Below are 19390 nucleotides of genomic sequence, written 5' to 3' on the forward strand. Positions count from 1 at the left end.
ATATATATATATATATATACACGCCCACCCTTCACTGATTGGCCGACTTCTTTGGAGAAAACTGGGAACAGTGGAAAACATTCCCAGGAGTGGTCTATCAGCTAAAATTACTCCAAAGTGTGACAACAACTTATCCAGGAGCTCACAAAAGAAGCTACAACAACATCCAAAGAATTCCAGGTCTCGCTGGCCTCAGTTCAGGTCAGTGTTCATGACTCTTCCAGATATACACATAAAATCACTGCTGCCCAAAAAGAAACACAAAGGTTCATCTAACATTTGCCAAAAGACATCTTGATGATCCTCAAGACTTTTGGAAAAACTTTCTGTGGACTGCTGAGTCAAAAATGTAACTTTTTGGAAGGTGTGAATCCCCGGAACATCTGGCATAAAAATGGCACAGCATTTGATAAAAAGAACATTATGCCAACAGTGAAGCACGGTGATAGAGGTGTGATGGTCTGTAGCTGCTTTGCTATCACAGGACCAGGACAACTTGCAGTGATAAATGGGACAATGAAGTCTGCTCTCTTCCAGAAAATCCTGAAGGAAAACGTTCGATCATCAGTTTGCGCCCTCACACTCAAGCGCTTTTGGATCATGCAGAAGGACAATGATCTGAAACACACCACCAAGTCCACCTCTGACTGTCCTCCCCCACCAATAGTCTGGAATTGAATCCAATAGATATGCTGTGGTGTGACCTTAAACGGACACTTCATTCTAGAAATCCCACCAATATGGCAGAGTTGAAGCAGTTTTCAAAGAAGAGTTTGTCAAAATTCCTCCACAGCAATGTGAAAGATTGCTCACCAATTACAAGAAAAAGAAGAAAACCTTTATTTGTCTCACAATAGATAAATTCGCAATTTGCAGCAGCAAAAATTATGAAAAAGAGAAGGTAGAAAAACAAAAACAAGTCTTTGCATGCACAAAAAAGCCCATTTTAAAAACTGTTTAAAAAATGGACTGTACAAAGTACAGCGTGAAATGCAAACAAACGCTTGATTTCAGTTATTGCTGCCAAAGGCGGCACAACCCATTATTAAGTGCATGGGACAATTACTTTTTCACATAGGGACAGGTTGGTTTAGATTTTTTTTTTTTTTTGCCTTGGCATTTAGAAAATGCACTTTGTATTTCATTGGGTTGTCTCTGTGTGATATTCAAATTGGTTTGTTGAAATGAAAACTTTGTGTGCGATGATAATTCTGAAAATCAAGAAGGGGGGCAAAATGCTTTTTCACGGCACTGTATGGGATCGGCAGATAATGCTATAATTCAATTGCAGTCAAGATATGAGGGTTAGCCCAGACAATTAAATAGTGCATAAACCAATAATAGAAATGATGCATCTGTTTCCAAATAATTGCACAAATAAATTAATTCTAGTATTCTTCCAACGTCCTGTGAGAAACAGCTACAGTATTTGAAGTTCTCAGAATGGTATCAATAGATCTGATTATCGGAAATAAGTATTGAAATATGTCCTCTAATTGGTGATTGTCCCTCTTTTATGTCATGTTCATGTTTTTGGATCAAATTACATTGTTGACTGTCTTTTCTCAATATTTCTTAATTATGATGATATAAAGATTCTTTTGAATGTTGGGTTACTGCTAAGTCAAAAAATAAATGTTTTAATTCAAGAGAGGAGGGGGAAGAATATAAAATAGGGGCAAGACTAATTTGTAGCAGATGACAAGTGGCTAAGGAAGTGTGCAAATACCATGTGGTTGATTTTTTAAATTTTATTAATTATTGTTTAAAGCAACCGTAATTCCATAAGGAAATAAAGAGACCTGTCCAATATTTTTTAGTTACAGCGGTGCCATGCTTGTCAAAAATAAGGAATATAGTAAGACAATATTGTGGATGACCAGGATAATTGTTGTGTGTTGCCTTAAAGCACACTACCATTTTTGGAAGGGAAAATAGATTTCTTTATTCATTAAATAAGAAATGAGCAAGAAAAAAAGGATGAAACCTGTGAACATGGTGTGGCCATGTGCACCTCCGCACGTTGTTTGTTGGTCGTGTCAGAAAATAAGTGTCCCTCTGAATGAGCCTGATGATTATTTGGGGGACAAAGCAGCACCAGTTTGTATGGTCCGCCAATGAGTGCAAGTCTAATGTGGGTGCTTGAGTTTGGTGGCTACAGCCTGACTCAACACTCAGTAGGAGGTCACACAAAGAGCCCCGCAGTGCCGTAATGCAATATTCATGGTGGAGTGTGAGCAGAGCAGTTAAACACAGCAGTATTGTGGAGAGACTTTCCAATCTTCTATCAGGGAGCAGCTGCTGCTTGGGCTTGCTCCCCTCTTGCACAAGCTTTGCCTGTTTCCTTGCCTGCCCTCCCTTGTTCTCTCTGCTGCTGCCTCTCACTCCACCATTAATTTTTAATCACAATTTAAATGGCAGCCTTGGCTGCGGCTGGAGGGGGCAGTAAGTCAAGGGTTCTTTCTTGTCTTTGGTTATGGAGCAGGAAGTAAATTTGAAAAGATCAAGCTAAACATTGACAGAGAGGGCTGACACGGGAAAATGTACACTGAGGAATCCAAAATATCATTGCCACTTGTATTACATGCTTGATTAGCATTTCAACAGAGTTGCATTTCACTGCGACTGGTTGAAGAAAGGGATCCAATTAAAACATGAATGTCGAATTTTCTACACTGGATTTAGGGAGCCCAAACACGGTGAAGACAGAAGGAATCGGTTTACATTGTAATGACCTGCACTCGTAAATGGAAGTGTGCTTAAAATGAACAACTAATGAAAAAAAACTTTGACAAGCCATAGAACATTCTGATAAAAGTGACAAAAATGAACAGGTGCAAATATTTTCCTCTCAGATGAATAATAGTCGTTCGTTGTTCAGCTATGTTATGATTTTCTGAACACCAAAGAAGCATAATTAAATCTATGCGTCAGGCTTCTTCAAATCTCACAGATTACAGTTTGTGTGATCAGGTACAGTATATGCAAAATTAACAGCTCATTACACTGTGCATCACAATATGTATTTTTACGGGTATGGGAGGATCCCTTTTCAATTTTGTGTATTTCTGTTTTGGACAGGGTTGCACGAAGCAGAATGCTGCTTAGAAGGAGTTTGATACAGTGGAGGTAATCCCATAGCAGTCATGTCGCATGTAGCTGAGAGTAATCAGTGCCTCTATTGGTTGCAACATAGATTGAATTAATCGATTAGATGCACATTCCTAAATCAAAGACCAAAATACATCCCATGGTGGGAGTACATGAAGGGCCGAAATGCTTGTGACAGTTAAGGTTGGGTAGCTGTTGTCAGTAAGGTGGCAGCAACTCAGATTTTCTCTTGCATTATTTATTTCTCATATTGAGGTGGTCTGACCCACTCATGTAATGAGAAGTGGAGTCACGGTCTGTTTGGTGTCCCGGAGCAGCCCCATGCGACCATATCCCTGGATCACTGCTCAACCACACAGAGATCTTTACAGCTACTATTTGCTCAGGATTCACTTGGACTGTAAAAGTCAAGCCTTGTTGACACATCTGCGCTGTTGCTCCCTGAGGCTAATGGCTACTCCATCTGTCTGCTTCTTTTCAGTGGAAGAGCAAAAAACTCCAACAATCAAATTGTCTTTTTTTTTTTTAAACGGGAGGAGCAAAGCAACTGACAGTTGACGCAAGACTGACAGTTACCTCTGAGGAGTACCGGTAATTACAACTTTGGAACTTCCTCACCAAGTGCATTGCAGCTTCAACGTAATATTAAGAAGGGCTCTTGAAAGAAATGGAAAAGGCCTCAAGGTAGCGATGTCAATATGTTCACGTTCCAACTGCGACTGGAGCATTGTGTTGTCAGATCTAAACTAATTTTGTCTCTTTTTTCACCAGTACACGAAAATCCACAAGGTTTTTCGGAGCTAATCGCGAGCGGAGCGGCTGCGCTGTACGGAGCATGGAAACGCCGCCGGAGGAGGGGGAAGCGAGCCGGCGTGCTCGTCAAGCTCCGGCAGCGCGGATTTCGAACCCCGCTCCCATCGATCCATCTTGCTAATCTACGATCTCTGCCAAACAAGATGGATGAACTTCTTCTCCTCACAAAGACCAACAAAACATTTGCACGTTCTGCTGCGCTCTGCTTCACTGAAACCTGGCTCAGTGACCGCCATCCAGATCCCGCGCTACATCTACCCGGCTTCTGCCTTCTCCGAGCCGACCGCGACACGGAGCTATCAGGGAAATCGAAAGGTGGTGGTATTTGCTTCTATATCAACGAAGAATGGTGCACTGATGTCACGAAGCTCGATGCACACTGCAGCCCGGACCTGGAGTCGCTGTCTTTAAACTGCAAGCCATTCTACTCGCCATGTGAGTTCACCTCCTTTTTACTAGTCGGTGTTTACATTGCGCCACAAGCTAACGCTAACACGGCGATACAAACGCTAGCCGAACAAGTAAACAAACTCGAACTAAAATACCCAGAGTCACCCCTGATCATTTTGGGCGATTTTAATAGAGCACATCTTAACCATGAACTTCCCAGATATAAGCAGCACATCGACTGTTTCACCAGAGAAGGCAACACTCTAGACCACTGCTATACAACAATCAAAAATGCATACCGATCGGTCGCCCGTGCAGCATTGGGTCTTTCTGACCACAATTTAATCCACTTAATACCTACATACAGACAGAAACTCAAATGTGTTAAACCGGTTGTTAAGACTGTGAAAAAATGGACAGATGAAGCAAAGCTAGCTCTAAAAGAATGCTTGGACTGCACTGATTGGGGCGTCTTTGAAACTTCAACGGGCACACTGGATGAATACACAGACACTGTAACATCATACATCAGTTTCTGTGAGGACATGTGTGTACCAACGAAGTCCTACCGCTCCTTCAACAATAACAAGCCATGGTTTACTCCCAAACTCAGGCAACTCAGGAAAGAGAAAGAGGCCGCATTTAGAAGTGGAGATCGGGCACTGTACAAACATGTCCGAAACCAATTGACAAAGGAAATTAACATCGCAAAGAGAAGCTATGCAGAGAGGCTGAAAAACCAGTTCTCTGCTAACGACTCTGCATCTGTATGGAATGGCCTGAAAGCAATCACTAACTATAGAATGCCATCCCCCCAAACAGTGAACAATAAGGGTCTTGCTAATGAACTAAACATGTTTTTCTGCCGATTTGAAAAGGACACCCCCATTTCCCACTCACACCCACTTCTACCAGAACCCACTCTACCTACCCGCCCACCCTCTTTTTCTCCACTACAGATCCACGAACAGGACGTGAGACGGCTCTTCAAGCAGCAAAAGATCAAAAAAGCTCCGGGGCCCGACAAAGTGTCCCCCTCCTGCCTGACAGTCTGCGCTGACCAACTGGCTCCGGTCTTCACACAAATCTTCAACAGATCCCTGGAGCTGTGTGAGGTCCCATCCTGCTTCAAACAGTCTACCATCATCCCAGTTCCCAAGAAATCGGCAACATCGGAACTGAACGACTATAGGCCTGTCGCCCTGACGTCTGTGGTCATGAAGTCCTTTGAACGCCTTGTGCTGAATCACCTAAAGAACGTCACTGGACCCCTGCTGGACCCTCTCCAGTTTGCCTACCGGGCAAACAGGTCTGTGGAAGACGCAGTCAACATAGGTCTGCACTACATCCTCAAGCACCTCGACAGCACAGGGACCTACGCAAGGATTCTGTTTGTGGATTTCAGCTCTGCGTTCAACACCATCATCCCGGAACTCCTCACCCCCAAACTACTCCAACTCGGTGTGTCCCCTACGATCTGCCAGTGGATCCTCAGCTTCCTGACGGGACGGACACAACAGGTGAGACTGGGAGCAACAACATCATCAATACGCACCACCAGCACTGGAGCCCCACAGGGATGTGTCCTCTCGCCACTGCTCTTCTCTCTCTACACAAACGATTGCACCGCAACAGATCCAGCTGTCAAACTCATAAAGTTCGCAGACGACACCACGGTCATCGGTCTCATCAAAGACGGCGACGAGTCTGCGTACCGCCAACAAGTGGAGCAGCCGGAGCTCTGGTGCGGCCGACACAACCTCGGGCTGAACACGCTCAAGACTGTAGAGATGATCGTGGACTTCAGGAAACGTTCTTCTCCTCAGTTGCCCCTCACACTATCCAACTGCCCTGTGTCAACCGTCGAGACCTTCAAGTTCCTGGGAATCACAGTCTCCCAGGACATGAAGTGGGAAGCCAACACCATCTCCATCCTGAAAAGGGCCCGGCAGCGGATGTACTTCCTGAGGCTGCTGAGGAAGCATGGCCTGCCACAGGAGGTGCTACGACAGTTCTACACGGCAGTCATCGAATCAATCCTGTGTTCTTCCATCACGGTTTGGTTTGGGGCCGCCACAAAAAAGGACAAAATCCGACTTCAACGGACAGTTAGGACGGCAGAAAAAAATCGTTGGCACCGCCCTACCCACTCTTGAGGACTTGCACACTGCAAGAATCAAGACAAGGGCACGGAAAATCCTCCTGGATCCCCCGCACCCTGCCCACCACCTTTTTCAGCCACTCCCCTCAGGAAGACGCTACAGATCCATGCGCACCAAATCCAGCAGACACTTAAACAGCTTCTTCCCTCTAGCCATTAACTCCTTAAACAGTCACTGACATAGTCAGTCTTCTTGCACCACAAAATGGTACTACAAAACTACTGGTTACTCTAAAATGGTTCAATGATTTTGTTGTTTACGATGATACTAGTGCAGCGTGTTATACCGGTGACAAATTCCTTGTGTGTTCTACATACTTGGCCAATAAAGATGATTCTGATTCTGATTCTGATTCTGCTATAGAATTTATTTTGTGATTTCCTCGCTTGATTTTTTGTTTTGATGCATTGTTTTCATTTTTCGTAGTTTCATTGAAGTAATCGTTAATTTGTTTTTCGGAGGCGGTCATGAACGCCTCTCGAGTCGAACAGAAGAGAAGGGACGGAGATGGACAAAGACGTACCCCTGTATTTGTTGAGACTGTGAAAACCATTCGTAAAGTGTGCGTTTTAAAAACAACACGCCAGCTATCCTTTTTTCGCAGCTGCAACAAACAGTTATTTAATAAAGCAGCAACACAGTTCACTGAACAAACAGCAAGGTATAACATTGTAAGCATGTCTCCAGCAAGCAGCCATTTTGGGGGTTGACATATTACCGTAATGGCCATACACAAGGCGCACTGAATTTTAAGGCGCGCGGTGAGCTTTTAAGAAAATGGAAGACTTTTTGGTGCGCCTTATAGTGTGGAAAATATGGTAAGTTCTATTTCCATCTGATTCAGACTATATGTTCATTCCAATGTTGACTATTCCAGTTGCCCTCACATAGGACGTTAACAGCTAAAAGGAGGTACAAATTCATCCAGAAGCAGAATTATTTTTCGAGTCGAGGGACCAAAATATCAATACCACAATCTGAGAGTTGTTCACCCAATAAGCCGAAAGCAGAGGACTGTGCTCCGTACCTTATCTGAGCGGCTCAGGTTTACGATGAGAGGGCAAGTGGTTTCATTAAATAAAGGGATTTTTCAAGGAGCCACAAAAACATGCCACACACACAATCCTACTCAATGAGAGAATCGGCTTATATGCAACAAAGTCCTAAAGTACAGGGACAAAACCCATGTATATTTTTAGACAATGTTGTTTGATTTAAATTATATATATATATATATATATATATATATTCGCAGGGAGAAAGGAAAATAATCTTTCACACGCAGTTATCAGAGAAAAGGTATTCAGTGGAACAGGAGTGTTATCAATCTAAGAGAGCAGGCTGATCGAGTGGAAGAAAAGGATTGCTCAGGGCTCCCAAGCCTGTGTGCTTGCTTTCGGCTCAACAGCTCAGCTCTCTCCTTTCCTCTCCTCTTCTCCCCATTAACCGGCTGACAGAGCCATAATAAACACAGCCTGTCACCTTCAAGGCCTGCCTCTCATTTACTAGAGAACACATGAAACCCCACTCTCACATTCCCTCTGTCTCCCTGCCTCCCACTTTCCTTCATTTGTCGGACTCATTGGAGCTGAGAAACATGTCCCTGCTGCCGAAGAAGCGACACATTCTGTTTAAAATCGACACTGACCTGAAAATGCATGAATATGAAATGGAAATAGGAATGAATAGTAAAAGAGCTCTTTAGATCTCAAAACCTCTATCCCCCAGCAGTGGACATCTGAAGGGGGGAAAAAGCACAGGGGAGACTAATAACCGCCTTGAGAGAGAAGGTAGACATTTGTTGGGTAATTGGCTCCTTTTTATTTGCAACGCCATGGTGACTTCACATCTAAAACAAAGAGGGAAGCACAAATTGATGGCAGAAGAGAAAAGAAATCAGAGGTGATATTGTCATCAGCGACACGTGATATTTTCATATGTGGTGCAACCTGAGGGATGTACACAGCACGCAACTGTCAGAACACAAGCAGAGTATGCGAAAAGAGTACAAAAAGCAGGGGCACTGAAATACAAATATCAAAAGTCATCTTGACGTTCCCATTGACACATCAAACTAAATCTAGTAAGACAGCTGAGTTGCCTAATCAGTCAGCTCCTATAATTTCAATTATGATACTGTAACAAATTAGAGTGCTTATAGATTTAGACTCTATTTTTAGTGGGGGTCTTTCAGCTCAGAATTGGAAAGGTTGTGCTGTATTTCTGTATGCACATTTTTAGGATCTTCCAGGGTGCTCAGTGAACTTTTTTGAACCATCAGCCAATGCGGCTGGTGCCTCTCTAAAGTTACATGCCAATCGGAATTTCTATGGCTGTTTTTTTTTTCTATTTATCTACCTCCCTCACAGTCACTCTCTGGATGTTTCTCATGCTGGCTGCACTCTAGACTTGTGTGAAATCCATGCATTTGCATTGCCAATGGGCATATTAAATGGCATTACATAGCATTAAAGCACAGTATTTATTGGAAATGTGAGAGTCACTGCCAGGGGTACAAATGTCCGAGAAAGAAAACATATTGTAGCGTAGGTTTGGGCATCTCTTCAATTTGAATGATTCCGTTTACAAACGATTCTCGATGTCCGATCTCTTTGTCACAAAAATGATATTCATTACAACACAAAATCCCCGTCTAAACGGACAACAGAAAACGCTGGTCAAAAACAGAACCAGAAAATAATTGTAACGAGGCAACAGAAAACGCTTGCGGAAAAAACGGCAAGGAGAAAATTTAGGCAAAATACTATGATCACTCACGAGAGGATATCTATGAACGCAACAATTGTCAATAGTCTTTAAAGCAATGTTTTAACCGAGAAGGAATAGGCAATAGCAATGGCACGGCGTGGAATACTCCGGCAGTGAGTTGACTGCCGGAGCGCCTAAATATAACAAGTGCAATCGCCTACAAATGGGTGGCAGGTGTGCAGGCGGCAAGCAAGAACGCCTGCCCCCTGCTGTCAAATACGGAATGTGACAGTACTTCTTTTACTTTTTTTTCCTTTCACGAGAGATTTATTTTTGAAGACCTTATTAAAATAAATTCACACACAAGTACACATGAATTTACACTGAGCTTCCACTGACGGGCTAATCTGACAAAAGCAGAGCAATTTGACAGCACAGCTCATTTTAGCAGCAGGTAGATTGACACACACGCTCCCTTGGCATAGAACATTCTTTATGCATGCACAATGTTAGCTGGTTATTGAGTTGACCCACCATTTAGCTGTAAGATGTCAATGTTGGCAATTGACGTTTTGTTTTTTTTAACCCATCTAATTATGACACAGAATGTTAGCCCACTTTAGGCTTTGGCTTGAAGTGACAGGAAACGGCAAGCTGTACAAAGGTGACTATTTAGTTTAACAAAGTTTAGTCAGATGCGTGATTGGGTGAGCGTGCGCACTTCTTCAGTTATCTCATCAAGTTGGTCTTCCGGTCGGCAGACAAGGCACCGTAGCGGAGAAATGGAAATTTAAAATGCAAAAGATTCCAGGAGAATAGTCCCATTCCAAATGACTCCCAAGACTTAACGCCCACCTCTAATTATATTTGACTGACACAATTGCCTCATGCATCACTGGCCAAACTGGCTGCAAAGGTTTTCTCAACAAACACCAAAATGAATTCTAACTTGTATTTGGCAGGTTGCAGGGTGATAATTTACAACACTGCCTGCGACTGTTCGACTCATGACACATATATATACACTACCAAAACAAGTCTCCAGAAGATGACATCCAAGACAATTCCCATTGTGAAATTGTGTGAAAATTATGAGAAATATTGTTTCCCGGGAAACATTTGTTGGTTGAGGGATAGCTGCTGCGAACACCATTCATCCATCCATTTTCCGATCCGCTTTATCCTCACAAGGGTCACGAGGGTGCTGGAGCCTATCCCAGCTGTCTTCGGGCAGTAGGTGGGGAACACCCTGAACTGGTTGCCAGCCAATCACAGAGCACACACATCGACGAATGACCATTCACACTCACAATCACACCTAGGGACAATATGGAGTCTAATCAATGTGACATGCATGTTTTTGCCTCCATCTCTGCTCTGTGAGGTCAACGCGGTAACCACTGGACCACCCGGCTGCCTGCTGTGATCACTTGAAGCGTAATTGTTTGAATAAGGCGGTCAAAGTGTTTTAGTTTTTTCTTTAATTCTCAAAAAAACTAAAAGATCATGGTTTCAGGCTTGTTGCGCTTGTCAAAAGAAAAATCAGTATTTCAGAATCACTAAATCAGAGTGGATATATTTGTTAGCTTTTCAGGTCATTTCACACAAAATCCAAAATTGAAAAGAAGGCCTTTAATCTTATCAAACAAGCTCTGTTGGCTGAAAACCACAAGGGCATATGTAAGACAGGATGGTGGCTTGCAAAAAAGAAACAGGCAAGAAATCCAAGTCAACAAAACTAAAATGGTTGTAAGTATGAATTTTAATGTAACAATGGCTGTTAGATCACTCGCCCCTTTGCACGCAAGAGACTGTTGGATAGCACCGAGCGCTCAAGTTAAAAAGAAAAAAAAAAGCTTTTTTTTTTCCGAACAGCTTCACTATCCTCTGACAAAGAAATGATCAGTGATTGCTTTGCAAAATACAGAAGAGAATACAAGAAAGAAATAGTTTGTGCAAATAGCAAGAACTAATGTATCCATTTTATTTTTCACTCATTATCAATTAAAAGGAAGAAGAAAGGTTAGAAAACGTTTAACATCGTATTTGGCAGCAAATGAATTGGACTTCCTGGGTCAACATACTCAGGTCATCCGGCTGTAAGAATACATGTATATTGCGGTCGTAGACATATTAGAGTAAAGGACTTTACCATTTATTATTATTATTTTTAAATAGCAACGTATCAACAATAATGGACACCATTGGACTTGGTCAAATGGGGTATGTTCTTGCTAGCATCTGTTTTGAAGGTGATGGATTTTAAGGGTAGAAAGAGGTCTGAAGTGAATGGGCCAGTCGATATGTCAAGACCAGGAAGTGGCCGCGACGGCGATTTTTCACCGCGCTAAATACATTTACACACAAACAACAGCACATGTATTTCATCTCTGCAGTATCTCTGCAATACTGTAAGCAGTAATATCTAGCAGTTGTAGAAAATAATGGCACTCGAAGTCAATCAGTGTTTGAACATGCATTTGGGCCAGATTTTTCAAGAAGTACCCAGTAACAAAGAGTGTCGTCATAATAAAGCTCATCACCCAATGGGCAAATACATAATAAACAAAGCATAACAGGATTCCAACAATTAATGGAGACAAAACAAGTAAGTTAACACTGAATATGACGTATATAGGGCTGTCATAAACAAGTCATAATGAATGGACTTGGACATGGTCGCATAGGTCAAGCATGAACACTTTTAACACTCACACTCATGTCCTCCACTGCCCCGGAAACGGACAGTGTTTTAGTTTTCAGTGGAAAAAATGATTTTAGGTAAACTCCCAGTAAATTGAAAACAAGTTTGCGCTTCTGGTTGAATCTTTTCATTCTGCACAGTATTTGAAGTGAGTGTCAGGTCAATTCAAGCATCAGTGAAGTGACAGACCTAGAGAAGAAGAGGCTAAAGGAAATCTGGGCTACTGACAGACAACCAAATAGCTTTTAACACCCACAATGACGTTCAGGTTAAAAACAAGTGTGCATACAGACACAAATGTCCGCCGGATCTGAACATAAACCATTATGCACTTCCCTTATTACTGGGAGTCAGTCTTGGCATTTTGCCATTTTAAATGTCACGGACTCCTCTCGAGGGTAATGACTGATCAACCTCAGCTGGCGTCCAGAATAAGCTTGCATAATTTCTCAATAGGCATTTTTTAAATGCAGATTGAAAAGCGGAAACAAAGATTTCATTATTCTGATTCTGAAATACGGGCTGCATTCCCTTCTTATTTCAAACAAAAAGGTTCACATTTGATAATAATAATGCTTGTTGAAAATGACAGTCCTCCATCGGAGAAAAAATATTTTATATTGTGTATAATGTTTAGATATGGTTCACAGAAGAATATCCTAAAAAAGTGGAGGTATTATCATAGAATATGTCATCCTCCAACATGAAATTGCAGTTTATCGACGACAGACAGAGACTGTAAGACAAGACAGGATGAATGCTGCTGAAAGGCACACAGCCTTGCTCAGCTTCTCTGTTGAAGATGAGTTGTCATGCTTTGACCGGTGAGAGCCATGAGCATTGGGAATTGCGAGAAAAGAGAGAAGGGGGGTGGGGGGTCAGCTCTTAACGCATGAATTTGACAAGATCTCAAGTTTGAAGCCCAACCAATTAAAACATTATCATTGTGACCAGTGCGTACTATATGTCAACACGGGGCATACATTTTACAAAACAAAGAACAATTGAAAATTTGTGAATCAGATCAGACATGGAAAGCCATAAAATTACAATTGTGTGGAATTTGATAAACATCCTATTTAATGGGGGAAAAAGAATAATCAATAAGGACCACACTCAATATTTTCTCCTGTGAAGAAGAAGCCTGGAGGTTTTGTATCAACACTCACTGCTCTTTGGAACTGTTCATAATTCTCTCCACCTTCAACGAAGAGTGCCGCAATTATGCTTTACTGTAGTATTTAGGGTGTTCGTTTGGTGCTGAGTAGCGTTGTACTTGCTTTCACATATACCTTTTGCATTCATGGCCAAGATCAGCCATGGTTTAAAAGGTTTGAATAAAATACCCTTGGAATATCCCAAATGCATGGGAAAATGTGTTCTGGTGCGATGAATATAAAGTGTCACAAAAATCTGGCATTGGAACAGTAGTGTGTAAACATTTTATATCAACTGTGTATGGTCTCCCAGAAGACAATAAAAAGCATAAATAATATATTTTATTTTCACCTCACCAACAAGCTGCCCAATCACACTTATCAATGCAGTTGACACATCGCCAAAAAACACAAACATGTCACATCAATTATCCACAACATTTGACTATGTGCCTTTTATCGGGAGATGATAAGGCAGTGTTAATCTCTGCCAATAATGCAGTTCTGTTTCGTGTTTGGATTGTGCGCTGTCTCGCCCAGACTAGCTGTCACGTCGTGGACTGAGAAACTACACCCAGGACAGTATTATGGGCTCAACTCAGAACGACTTGTACAGAGACACTTTTTCGCATAGGGGTATCTCACAAATGAATTATGTGGTTGTGTTATTTCACACTTTACTATTTGTGATTTTGGGGATAAAAATTATACCTTGTGTTCTTCAATTCCTTGTTCATTTGAATTCCTGGTTCCACTAAAAGGTGTATCATATGTTTTAACAGAATGAAAAGGAAACCTGAGATGCCTAAAGTCAAAGTCTTTGGGCACTAGAAGAATATAACCTATTAAAGTAAGAACTTACAGTAAGTGATTTTTGCCTTCATGGAGAAAAACATGGAAAATGGCCAGATATCAGGTGTTAAATTAAATGTTATGATAGATTTTTGTCATCATCACTCTTGTCTTAACAAATGTATTTTTAGCTCTGCCAGAAATTTGAAAGGAACAAGAAACTGAACTGAACAATATTTTCCTCCATAACTGCATACGCAATCTCAGAAAATAAAAAATAAAAACAGTACAACATATGGCAAACAAATGTGTTAAATATGACACAAACTCAACTACTCAAACACACATATGACAAGGATTAATGTCCTTATAACTTCATTCATGACATTCATTGTGCTACGCAATGCATTCTAGGAACCAAAAAGGAAATATTTACAGTTGACCCCCGCTTTTCATGGGAAATAGGAACCATGCCTATTGAAATGCTTTGCGGGAAAAATATCATGTGATTTTATGCATTGCATATTGTTTAAATAATTTTTTTGGTATCCAGTATTTACTTCTGCCAAAAATCTGCATTGGCTTCATAAAAGTCCATGCCAGTCGGCCCCTATTACTAATACCGGGACTTAATGCTCTTTGTGTAGTGTGCTAGGGCACATATTTTTTTAGGCCACGCGTGATGCGTCAGTTTGCGCTGGCGTGCTATTCAGGCTAGTTTGCTAGCTAATATGATTGATGAGCTAGCTTCATGTGATGGTGGTTTGTGTTGAATAATTTAACTCCTGAATACAGTCATTGATGGAACATGAGTGCATGATTGTGGACATGCTAGAAACATGGCGTTGATGATTTATGATCCGCTCCATTTCACGTGCTGACGTACAAACTATTGTATACTCAATTACAAATCACTTTGGAAGGTCAATTTTGACCTATACGTGCCAGGGCTCTCTGCCAATCCCCTGCGAATAGCAGTATCAGTCCGATTATGTTACTCACAGTATCTACTAATAACATACCATATCGTCGTGAGAAAATGATTGGACTTTAAGGTAACTGCTTGCGCCTTTTGCAGCCCAAGAAAATGTACTGCGTTATTCTCAAATTCAGAGTCAAGTGTCAGGAGTACCAAAGCAGTGCCCTTGATGATGCCACCTCAGTGACAAGGTATTGTCCATAAGAAGATTCAGTGATTTAATTCTTTGACAGCATCCATCCCATTTGTGCCACCGTTTCCAGGCTTACTTAAAGGCAGATGATCGCATGTTTTATAAAGCTTTCACATATCCACTTTAGGGAAGAAGCTAAACACATGTGTTTTCTCTTTTAGAAAAAGGCAGGCAAATGCAGCATATTCTCATTTTTTAGGTTAAATTTATGTAACCCAAATGTTTGATTCGTCTTACTGTTTATTGTGTATGTACTTTGTATGCAGCGATGGCTGTTTGAAAGTGCTCTATAAATACTGTTGACTTGACTTGACTTGGAATAAGTGGCTCATACTTTCTCATGCTCACTGTTGCTGACGTTTGTTCTTTGTTTGAATATAACTTGATCAAGTCTCTTCTAACATTACATTCTTGGAAAAAAAAGGGAAGGATCATTCCTGAAGATATCATATAGTTTCTGTTTCGGACAGTAGGCTACAATATCACTATCATATCGGAAGTGAAAAACTTGTATTGGAACACACCAAAGAATTAGATTAATGCCAATTGTCTGCAACTGTTGTAAATGGTTTATGTAACTGGCGCCAATAATGAGTCGTTGGTTGCCATGACAATGAAAATACAATTTATTTATGCTTGTTTTTTTGTAAAAGCACTTTATATTTCTATGTGAACTTTCATATGTTTTTTCTTTAAATCCTCTTAATACGTTATTTGGAATATTTTGTTAAGAATCACTTCCGGGTCATGTGGCGTTGATAGCGAGGAATTATAGAGAAAGTTCGAGAAGGCAACTTGAGACAGAGACAGAGCTACGATACCGTGTGGTCTACGTGATTTAATTTGATCTACTTTTGGTTTACCAAGGTGCACACGGTATGTCATTTTGTGTTTATTTATTTAATGTCCTGTTCAAGATCTTGTAATTTTGATTGTTGTTTGAAATGTGTTTTGGTTTTCACGGTGTTCGACGAGGAAACGTTTTTTGGACATCAGTGCTTGGCGTCATCCTTGACCGGGGTAGATACAGTTTAAGTACACTGAGTTAAGAACAGTTAGCCAATTAACCAGTTGGGCTGCCCACACACCAGTACACCATCAGCGACACATGCTAATAAGTCATGGTTCTAATAAAATTGCTGCTATGATAATATAGCCTTGCTATTCTCCACTACTGTTTATGTTTGCAACATATAAACCACACTGGTTATTTAAAATGGCCAAATTTCTGATGTGATGGATTTGTCTGATGATAAAAATGTGGTATCCACACAAGTGCAGGTGCAGGTGCTGTGAAGTGATAGAATCTGAGCAGTATTGTCCAAGAAAGAGAGCTGTGCATCAAGAGGCGGCCTCACTCAAAAGTGAGTTGTCTGCTTTGCAATATCACGGCTCGTATGTTTTGATAAATCTTTCAGAAAAAGCTAATATTACATCCTTGAATATTTTTTTAAGTAAAATGGTGACTTTACTTCTCAATGTGTGCATATTTCCACAAATTCCACCCACACTTTTTGAAAATATTCCAATGTTGAACAAAAACAACAAGGCCAAGTTTTGACTACCCCTCACGGAAACCAAACCACTAATCTAATGCATCTGGGAAGATTGGAACGTAGCACGACTACGTAAACAATCAGGTCTTGCAGCAGAAGCAGAAGTCATATGATGTGCATGGCGGTGATAAAAAAAAAACAACAACAACAACACAGCAACAATTTTACATCCCCTACATACAGACTGGCTTGTCTTCCCAGGGCACTAGGAAATTTAAAAAATCTCTTGGAGAGAATGTGGAAGTTAATACTTCGTGTGTGCGCGCCTTTGTATCCCTTGTCGTATAGTTACCAACATTAATCATTTACATATTCATTTGATGTGTGTATAGCAGCAAGCATGCAAAATTCAGTACAGAACCATTACTAAAAAGTGCCTGAGCCTATTTTTATGCACTATTATTATTATTTATTATTATTCCCCTGTTATGAAAAGAGATGGGACTTACAGATCTTGTGCTTCCCTTTCATTGGGAATTTCACCAGCAGCTCCTGGGGGTTAGTGCAGATGAAGACAAATGGGGAAGCAGACTCTTCACATGTACTAGGGAACTGTGGGTAGAAATGGAGAGAAAATGGCATTTAAATGTGAGCGTGACCATATTTTCCACAGAATGTTTAACTGTGATCCCCTGTATCTCTGCAATGAATCATTCAGTGTTCAAGCACATCATGCCAGCTGACGCAAGTCTACCAGGCCCTTCTGCACTGTAACTAACTGGGAATAAGACAACATGCACTCAAACCAACACCAATCGCAAATCCTGAGTCTTTTTCAGAGTCAGCGCAAAATCAATTATTGACTTATCACAATGATTGCGTGCAAAACAAATTTGTAATAACGAGAATATGTTTTCCTTAGCCCGAGAGACAAAGGGAATCTATTTCTCCATGTGTTATTGATTGGTCTCTCAGGTAAGAGTAGGGAATTGACTGACACAGTGACAAAGGAGTCATCTTTTCCATCAATGGCCAATGTCTCTCAGCTCATCCAATTTTCCCCGGTACTATCAGATAGTGCCCATGATTGCATCGTGGCAGCCAGGAAGCGGCTCTCTTCCTGACAGCATGCTTCCACTCCCCCACGCCTCCCCTCTCACTTAATCACAGCCTCTCTATCTCCCTCGAAGGAGCACTGAAGGTTGTGACAAATTTGGGGCTTTTAGGGGAGATCAGCAGAGTCAGTAACCCAGCCATATGGTCTCTGACAAACTGGGAAGAGATGATAGAGATATTCGTTTCAGATTACAGTCTGTGACCGCTGGACCAGAGTGCAATACACAAGTGATAAAATATGTAAACACTCAAGGGTAGTCAAAGATATATGGTGACTCGAGTCAAGCCCTTTGTCTCCTTCATCCTATTGCACATTCCAATTAAATTGGGGTCTCCTGGTCAAGTACACCAACCTCAGGTTAGGACATTTCTAACTGTCCTTGAGGAATTTGACTGCTGGTTTTTTAAAGACGATGATGGTGAAAATACCCTAGTGAGGATCAAGCGGCTCGGAAGATGAATGAATGAATGAGTTTGGCTGTACTTTATTTCTTTTTTTTTTGTGCCAACATTTGTTCAAAGCACAGTAAAATGAACCAATTAAAAAGCATAGCAAAGCATAGCCTGCCCAAAAACAATTGATTGTCACTAACGTTTATGTGCACATGAATATGTGTCCACAAAACATATCCTGAAAATATTAGAACGAAAGTCACAATATTTGTTTATTTTATTCACATCACAAGCGTCACCAATCTTCTTTTCACCTCCGAGAGCAATGGTCCCCAACCGCCGGTACCAGGATGCGGTGGGACGCACAATTGAAAGAATCACACACATAACAGTACTTTCGGTATATTATTCAAGGTTGAAAAATATTTGCTTTTGTAACAGTCGTAGACATTTTCTTTGCAACGGGGAAAGGCCCAGTGATGAGAGAACACAAGAGCTGATTACCAAGAAGGAAAAAAGATATTTTGCAGACAATAGCAGGAGACCTAATGAAATATGGATTTCTCTGCACCATAAGTGGCGATCTGCTCTTGATTTAGCGTTATGGAGTTATTCATGGACTTGGTTTGTTCTGCGGTGCCTTGTAATACTGGTGCATTTCAAGAGGGTGCTACTAAAATACAGTGAAACTCCTCTACAACGAAACCTACATGTGCGAAAATAACCCCTACTGTGAAAAAATCTTCATGCATTAAAGCCATTCCCTGTTTTCTGCTTCCCCCTACGACGAAAAGTCCCCCTGTTGCGTAACATGAAATCCTTTTCTCCACCCTTGCCTCGTAATGACATTCACTACAACGAAAACAAGCCTTCAGCAAAAGTCTAATCCAACCTCAGCCTGTCACAGCGACTCCTACTGCTTAGCTAGGAAACGGCAACAGCAACCACCACACTGGCTTACACATGCGCTGTAGTACAGGAAGTATTCGTTATTGTTAGCACATGTTTAGAAATGTCACTCGTAGTTTCAGACACAGCATGAACGTTGCATTGCTTGGTATAAAATGGCTACAAAACGGACCTTTGCAGACCCAAGGCTCTTCACAAGGAGTTAAGAAAAGCTTTAATGCTTGAAGACAGGATAAAAGTAATAAAGATGAAACATGGAGGAAGCAAAGTAAAAGACATTGTGCAAGAAATTGATGTAATGGAAGTGAATGCTGATCGTAAATTTCACAATTTCTATCCCTTTTTTTTCTTTCTACGCTGGCTATATGAAGTGTTAAATACGTGTATGATCATACTTATCCGCTATTGGAATAAAAATTAAAAGTACACGTATATGTTTTTTGTGTGTGTTTGTGTTTACATCGGA

The 19390-nt window shown here is 41.2% G+C and overlaps 1 protein-coding gene across 5 annotated transcripts in view; it reads right to left on the reverse strand.

Moving 5' to 3' along the window:
* Nucleotides 1-19390, reverse strand: part of trip4 (thyroid hormone receptor interactor 4) — a 95495-nt gene that overhangs the window by 36940 nt on the left and 39165 nt on the right. For 4 of the 5 annotated variants that reach the window (XM_052063144.1, XM_052063140.1, XM_052063145.1 and 1 more), the window contains exon 12: nt 17016-17118. The exons of the other annotated variant lie outside the window; for it this stretch is intronic. In XM_052063144.1, the coding sequence (XP_051919104.1) occupies nt 17016-17118 (103 nt within the window). The remainder of the gene's footprint in view (nt 1-17015; nt 17119-19390) is intronic. 5 annotated transcript variants of the gene reach the window in all.

This window comes from Hippocampus zosterae, chromosome 4, assembly GCF_025434085.1.
Source record: "Hippocampus zosterae strain Florida chromosome 4, ASM2543408v3, whole genome shotgun sequence".
Classification (NCBI taxonomy): domain Eukaryota; kingdom Metazoa; phylum Chordata; class Actinopteri; order Syngnathiformes; family Syngnathidae; genus Hippocampus; species Hippocampus zosterae.